This window comes from Thunnus albacares, chromosome 9 (assembly GCF_914725855.1).
Source record: "Thunnus albacares chromosome 9, fThuAlb1.1, whole genome shotgun sequence".
Classification (NCBI taxonomy): domain Eukaryota; kingdom Metazoa; phylum Chordata; class Actinopteri; order Scombriformes; family Scombridae; genus Thunnus; species Thunnus albacares.
In genome coordinates this window covers 23,459,644-23,467,739 of record NC_058114.1, presented here as the reverse complement: position 1 = coordinate 23,467,739, position 8,096 = coordinate 23,459,644, and the positions used below count along the sequence as shown (strand labels likewise).

Sequence of the window (8,096 nt, the reverse complement as noted above, 5' to 3'; positions counted from 1 at the left end):
AAAAAGTCTACTGCAATGAAGAGTTTGGTTCAAATTTATACTACTATATGTCACTTCATATATCCTGAATGGCCTCAAATTCTAACCTCAGCATAGATATACTGTGGATAATAGGCAGTTGTATAACTATTATAACACAACACCCTGTGATTCTTCAATCATAATCAGGGCAATTATAATTTTACACCGCCCCCTCTGATGTTGGAGGCACTTTTCCACTGTCCTCATCCCCAGTAATTGCCACTACATGTAAATATCAAGTGGTTAGTGAATAATTAGTCTTTCATTGGCCAGCAATCACCTCTGGGCCCCGTCTACACTTTAGACCCCTCCCTCGTAGAGCCGCCCTGAAGACAGGGGCCCCTTTTGAATGACAGCGCTTGGGAAGGAAGACGAATTTTTGTCTGATTTCCCGCAGCCACAGCGTCGATGAGAAGCAGTCGAGGAACTCCATTCTAACTGAATGGATTGGTATGGGGAGAAGCGGACCTCAAATCTCGGCTAAGCGGCAGCTTTGGGACTGTGTAACGTTGACGATGGTTGTACTTTCGCTGCTGTTTCGACCAGGTAAGTGCAGCTCTCTCAATCCGTGCTCCTCCACTCCTGTCCTGCATGCAAAGCTGTGTCCCGCACTCCCCGGAATGGAGGTGGATATGGAAAAAGTTAACTTTTTCCTGGCGTTGTGCGGCTTAACTCAAACTCTTTAGCCATTTTTAAAACTTGTCTTACATGTATGTTGTTTGCTTAAGTTTCTAAGCGTTTGGTGTTTTTTATAAGAGGGAGAAAAGTCGCTGTTGTTGAAAAGTATCCCGTCCACTGCGGGGACAAAGTAATGTCCTGTTGCTGCCGAGTATCCCAGCCTCCAGCCTCCGCTTGTATCGCTAGCCGAGCAGCACGAGTTAACTTACTTTACGGAGGTCTTTTTGATCAAATTTACCACCTTTCCCAACGCAAAACATCGCCACTAAACAATTTGTCACCAACTGCTAAACCGTTATCATGTTTTATCCAACACAAGCGTCGCTGCTGTTACGGTTTAGCTAACCTAGTTGTGTGAAGTTACGGCTTAGCTGCCAGTTAGCATAAGTTAGCTCACTAGCTGACTGGCGTCCAGCAGCCGTTAGTCAGACTTAAGGAAAAACAGCGGCGCTTGTTTTTATTTTTTAAGCCATAAAACACCGCTAACCGGACAGCAAACGGTTACTTTTAGTATTTAAGTCACGAGTGTAACTTTTACACTCGGTCTTGGCCGTTGTAGTTGTTGTCGAGTCAAGCTGGACCACGGTATTTTCCCCCATTCATGCTTCATTTATTAACTGTGTTAGCTACCATGCATGGGGGTCCAACTTTTTGGCCTCTGAACGTGTTGGTCGCTCCTCCGTCCTCAAACCGAGAGGACAAGAAGCCAAACCACCAGCTAACTATACCAAACCCAAACTCAACGATGCTGATCTGTTTCACATGCTATGGTCAGCTCTTTTAAGTGCCTCTCAATTATGTGTTTATGTCAAGGACCTCAAAGGTTGTCACACATTTGATGGGATTTTTTCTGAAACAAGGAGCTTTGTTATTTGTTAAAGTTGTATTAACTCTTTTGGGGGATAATAAAAACTATTCCTAAAACAGTAGGTTATTCTTTATACATTCATTTTGTTGTTATGCTACACTGATAATGGTCATAGTATTCATTAGAAATGGATGTGTTGTGGTGTTTAGTTTGTTTGGTAAAATATAAAAAATCACATGATTAAAAGTTGGTATTAAAAACTTCAAAGTGACAGAATATGCTAGAATTTAGACATCTCAAAAACTGTAAGCCATTACATCTCAAAATAAGAATTAAATGATGATAAATCAAACATGATTAAAAATATTATTGAATTATTGTCCAGAACCACTTCTGAAGACTCCAGTTTTGATTGTTTTGGTACTTTAGCTTGGTCTAACTGGATGTAGCACCTGAAGATGTTTTTTTTTTTTATTTTATTTTTTAAGTCGTGTCATAGTTGAAATATGCAAAATAGTTGCTGAAAGTCATTCAGAAGTTGGGTATAGTAATGTAGCGTATTTCTGACATGAATAATAGTTCATTTAAATGTACTTGTGTCCAGCTGTATCAAAAATAAGTTTATCATTGTGAGTATTTAAATAACACTGAGTCAAATAAGTGTTATCACTGTTATTAGCATAATTTATCCAAACCAACTACATCTATATTAAAATCTAACATTTAACATCATCTAAAAGCTCCTTCAGCTCTGATTTTGAATCATTTTGAGCCGTGTTAGTGAACATATTATTGTTAAACAGCTGCAACCTAAAGAGAAGGCCCAAGCCATTCAAAAACAGCATCTTCATCTCCATCAGTGTACATGAACATCAGCATATATAATGTACTAACCCGTATTACACTAAAATCAATGCTGTTTGTGCCTTTTTTTTGTTCTCATGTTGTCCACGTGGTCTTCACACTTGTTGTTAGCCTACTAAGCACCGCAGAATAAAGACCCTTTAGGGAGATGCATGGTTGTTGATGGCTGTGCAGGCAGTGATTGTCAAAAAGTGTCAATCACAGCAGACTTGGGTGACCCCGCAGCGAGATGGGGGAGGCCTGTTGGAATTCAGAGGAGGGATGTAGAATGCCTCTAACTTGACCTCTCGCACTCCATCTCGGTTTTATCAGGGCCCGTGTTGAAGTGCAGTGACTGTGAGATGCATTAATCGTCTGTCATGCCCCCTCAGTGCATCAGACTTTCATTGAAAGGGAAGAAGTGGTGCAAAATATTTGAAATCTCCATGCTTATCTTGTCGTCTTTGTCCAGGGTGTTAGGAGATTAGATGGAGCTTCGCAGTCAACAGGAGATTATTCTGTTGAAATAGAAAAGCAGTGTGTTGCAACTGGAGTGCTTGTCTCGCAGTAAAAGTGATGTATGTGTTGTGGATGCTGGCTGATGCTGAACTTCTGTCTGTTGGAAGTGGAAAACGAAATCCAACCCAGTCAGCATACAAGAGATCCCACCCTAAAGCAACACAACACTCAGCTGAACTTGATGAATATCCGTGCTGTTTTTTCCCACAGCAGCAGTCATAGTCCTTTGTTTTCCTTGATCATTAATATACTCTTAAGAGTCATAACTTCACTGGAAGCCCAGAATTTAGCCTATACCACCCAAATATCACACGCTGTGTTTTACTGCCCCAGTGCTGCTTCCAGTTTGGACCCTGAGTTTGCTGAACAAGCGTGACTCTTTGTGATATTCCTCTTGTGATCCTCTTGAAGTCAGCTGCCCCCATACACCAAGCCCTGCCGTGCCATGTAGTGTAACTTAATGGACTTCAATTACCTCAGCAACAGCCAAACCACATTCAGCACCCTCAGGCAAACTAACACAGGTTGGTTTCCTCCTACGGTGAGACTACATGCTATTTCTGTGAGGGCTAGTTGGGGGAAATAAGTTTTGACTGACTCTGTAGCACAGTGTGGGATCATGGCCTCGTGAGCTCATGCATTTGGGTTTTAATGGCTCTCCTGATTGAGCTAAACTTGATAGTGGAAAAGTTTTGACTCTGCTGCTGCCTCGTGTACTGAGCTGAGGTAACGTATCCATAAATGTCAGATGAATTTTAAGATTCTTATTAGGGATAAATGATTTTTTGCTCAGTTTGGCTTCATACAGTCAGTTTCTGGAGTACTTGTATCAAACAGCACCTTTGCACTGATGACGCATGAGCAGAAAAGACAGATTAACTCCCTCCTAACATGTTTTCACAAAACCGGTGACATATTAATTACACTACACTGCAAAAATACTGATATTGATTGTTTTTGTCTTTCAGCTCACTGCCAGCAGTGTCGAATCCAGCGCTGCAATGCGGAGTATGTGGCTTCTACCTCACCCTCTAGTGGTCTTCAGGAGGACGTGGCTCTGGATGTGGACTACTGCATCGCCCTGCGAGCCTACGCCTTGTGCACCCGCCGGCAGGCACGGAGCTGCAGGGGCGACCTGGTCTACCACTCGGCTGTCTTCCGCATTAAGGAGTTATTCTCTCAGCACAACTGCTCCAGCGACGGGCCCACTTCCTCCGCAAAGGTCCCCAGCACGTCTCGGCCGGCCGTGTCAGAGCTGTGCGACTACGAGAATCGGGTCCTTGTCTCGGGCTCAGCTGGTCAGCAGAAGAAATACGCCCACTGTGGATTATTCGGAGACCCGCACCTAAGGACTTTCCGAGACGAGTTTCAGACCTGCAAGGTGGAAGGGGCGTGGCCTCTGATCGATAACCGCTTCCTGTCAGTTCAGGTGACCAATGTGCCTGTTGTCCTCGGCTCCAGCGCCACGGCGACCAGCAAGGTAAGAACGGCTTTAAAGGGTGCACCAGAGCAAGTATCTGTTTAATCACAATGCTTATTGTCTTTTATGTGTTGTCACTTCAGAGTGGAAATCTGCTGATTTTCTCACTTACAATCCCCTCTATCCATGAAAAAACCCTCAGATTTTAGTACATTTGAAGCTAATGGCCTGCATGAGTAAGCTGCTTTGGAGTGCTCGCTCGCTCGCTAGCCTCAAGTATTGCCATAAAGTATCAAACATGTGAAGTTAATCGTCATTCCATGGTGCCTCTCGAGCCTCCAGCATTCCTCTTGTCTTGGAGCTCCTTCAGATCTATGAGGGGAAAAAGAGAGGAGGGAGTCCTTCAGTGGTGTTGAATCACAGACATGCTTGAGCGCTCTACCTTTAACACATGGGTGGTCATATGGTAGTGATTAACGCTCACTCAAACATTTTCCTCCACCAGCACGATCTGGAATGTTTTTTCACCCCTCTGGTCAAATAATTAACTAGGCTCTTTTTGTATAAATATGGAATAATGTGGAAAAATATAAGAATAATTGAACAACAGCAAGTCTTTTTGATTTGGTTAATTAAATAGGCTTTTCTTGCGCAAAATGTTTTATTTGTTGAAACCTGTAACATATCTTTATCTCTATTTGGTACTTAACTTAACCAACTGACATTGGTGTATAAGGCTCACAGACCATTATGCTGCTTTTATAATGTGAATTTTATGTTTAAATAGTAAATAATTTGGCCTCTCACTTTCAGCTGATGTCATTGACTTTCCTAAACTTAGCAATTTTAATTCTCCAATTTGAAAACAAACAATGTAATACACGTGACAAGTCCGAGATTTCAGAACAAACTCTTTGAAAAGCTTTTGCAGTGTATTCTGGTGGTGCAGCCTAATGCAAACCTGTAGTGGGTGTATCTATGCCAGCACCCGCATGCCCCCATCATGCTTTCGCAGTTGTTTTCAACTGCCAGACTTAAGGCAGGAAATCATCCATCAAATACAGTATCCTCGCAAGTGTAAACGTAACCACAGCCACCGCTTTGTCAAGGTACTTTGAAGAAACTGAGGTTAGGCCCCAATTTTTCAAAGCTCAGCTGGAATACAAATCACAGTCGGTCACTGAGCGAGCATAAGCAATGCCAGCGTAGCAGGAGGGATGGTGAATTCATGGAGATGAGGAGGCTGTTATGAAACGGTGTTGCCTGATCCAACATTCAAGGAAGATTAGTGGAGTTATTGCCTTTATTTTTAGTATCGGTATATTTTTTTTAGGTAAAATGGATAGCTGGTGAAGTATGTTTTTACTTTGTGGTTTATTTGGGAACTTATCTGTTTGGTTGAAAATATGTCAATAGTCCTGTCCAATCATGGATTAACTGGCATTACATTACACCAGAGGAAAAAAAAATCACTCTGTAGGTAAAAAGGTCGGTGTTGGTCATGAACACCCTCCACAGGGTTTTATATGTTTGGTTTCCTGCTGCCACCTTGTGGCTTTAACGGGTACTGCTCTTGTTCAGGATTCATTTTGGTGTGTTTTCCTGGGATAGAAAAGAAGGAAGTGTTTATCAATACGTTTCAGCAAAGATGTAACCTTGTTGGTCATTTTATCAGTTGCTTGATGTAGCAAAATATCCAAACTTTAACAAAAAATAAATTAAAGTAGAAGTGTAAAACATTTAAATCTATTAGTTAATACTGATCTTATGTTTTGTTCCTGTTTCAGATCACAGTGATCTTCAAGTCGTATCACGGCTGTACAGATCAGAAGGTGTATCAGGCCACCACAGAAGATCTGCCGCTGGCCTTTCAGGATGGAACTCGCAGCGGAGGCGAGAGCGGCAGCCTGACGATCGTAGAACGAGGCGGCTCTGGTGTGGGCCGGCAGGTGAAGATACAGGCCCGTTACATCGGCACCTCCATCATCGTCCGGCGCGTGGGCAGCTACCTGACCTTTGCCATCCGCATGCCAGAAGACACCCTGGACTTCTCGGAGGACAATGGCGGTCTGCAGCTCTGCCTGCACGGCTGCCCGCGCAACGAGCTCATCAAAGAGCACACGCTGGGCCGCCAGAGCCAGCAGCCCCGCCTGCCAGGTGCTGGGCAGGGCACCAACACAGAGTTGGGTCCACTGCGGCCTCCTCACCAAGTCTACACGGTGGAGCGGGCCACGGCCAAGTGTAGAGAGACTCTGCAGGTGGAGGACGTGTACTTTCAGTCCTGTGTGTTTGACTTGCTGACCACAGGAGACCCTGAGTTCTCTATGGCAGCCTACAGCGCTCTGGAGGATTTAAAGGCGCTGCCGCCCAGTAAACTGAAGCAGAATTCCCCGAGGACTCCTCGTCTTTACAATCGAGGGATGTCACACACGCCGGCTGCAGCAGCAGTCAACAGCCAGTCCCTGCTCTCACTCCTACTCCTCATTCTGCTGCTTTTGTAAAAAAAAAAAAAAATATATAAATGATTTTAAAAAAAGAGAGAAACATGGAAACAAACAGAACGTGGAAGCATTACCAGCTTGAGGAAAGAGTGACTTGAGCTCCGACATATATTGTATTATTTTTTTGGAATTTGTGAATGTTGTGATCTTTTTCTGTTTTTGTCATTTGAAGGATTTCACACTCATAAAAGATGGCGTTTCTCCCACTTTGCATTTTTTGTGGATTCATACATCGGTCACATCATTTGAAGAAAGACAAATGCATGCAATCAGTCAGGTTTGGGGTCCAGTACAACATGTTGTTTTCACATGCTCACTATTAATCGGTTTACAAAAGAGCTTAGCTTTTGTAAATATGTCATTTTTACTGCACAACTCATCATAATGCACAACATCCAAACACTCCACTATGTGTGAAGTTGCATGTGACTCCATACTGTATGTAAGCAGTTTTTTATACATACATGTGGCTTCTAGATCCTGTATAATCCAGTAATATCAATAGCACTTAAAGGTTTTAACAGCAAGTTTTGTGTATTTAAATGTTATTTCTTTGTCTATTTCAACTGTTCTTTCGGAAATTGGCATGTTAAATACACAGGATCCAACAACTGTATGTAAAAACTACCTATCCATAATATACGATGTGTCAGTGTGATATTCAGCAACTCTCAGTTCTCATCTTCTGTAAAACACTCCCTCTTCAAGCTGTTTGGCTTCCAGTTTTAAAGGTTAAAAAAACCCACAAATCTTTATATAATAATATATTAAAAGAGTGTATATATGTGTTTTATATTGTGTACATTTGCCTGTGTATAGATGTTTTAACTGTAATATGTTTTACATTTGTTGTGTTTAGTAGGTTATTTTTGAGTCATTGTAAGAAAAGTAAACTAATGTGTTGTGCTGTATCTGTAATTTTCTGTATTAAAGTGTTGGACACTCCTGAATAAGGTTTGTTTTTCCTTTTTTTTTTTTTTTTTTTTTTTTCCACTCTCGCTAAGTGAAGAGGATGGAGTGGCAGATTGTTGTTTACATTGTTTTACCACCACGAATCATGGTGAGTAGTTGTGTTAAGAGGTTGTTTATCAGCTTCCATCATACTCCAAACCAGACGTCATGAACTCTTACAGTCACTGTAGCTTTAAAATGGAAATATATTCACTGTTTTTGGGTCAAGACCTCAGAAAAAATCACTATCAGCACATAAGATAAGATGCAAAACATGGAAAAATCTAAAAACAAATCCAATGCTGCACAGTAGCAGTGTTTCCTAACTGTGCTTGTAATACCCGCTCCTTCCAGG

General features: G+C 42.1%; 1 protein-coding gene across 2 annotated transcripts; it reads left to right on the top strand.

Moving 5' to 3' along the window:
• Positions 1-299: 299 nt before the first annotated feature.
• rgmd (RGM domain family, member D) lies at positions 300-7,740 on the top strand. Of its 2 annotated transcripts, none has more exons than XM_044361899.1 (3): positions 300-567; positions 3,838-4,349; positions 6,077-7,740. In XM_044361899.1, the coding sequence occupies exons 1-3, from the start codon at positions 474-476 to the stop codon at positions 6,788-6,790; spliced, it is 1,320 nt and encodes a 439-aa protein (XP_044217834.1). In that variant the 5' UTR covers positions 300-473; the 3' UTR covers positions 6,791-7,740. The 2 variants fall into 2 exon arrangements, with proteins under 2 accessions (XP_044217834.1, XP_044217835.1); XM_044361900.1 differs by lacking the exon at positions 300-567 and adding an exon at positions 610-3,393.
• Positions 7,741-8,096: the final 356 nt, after the last annotated feature.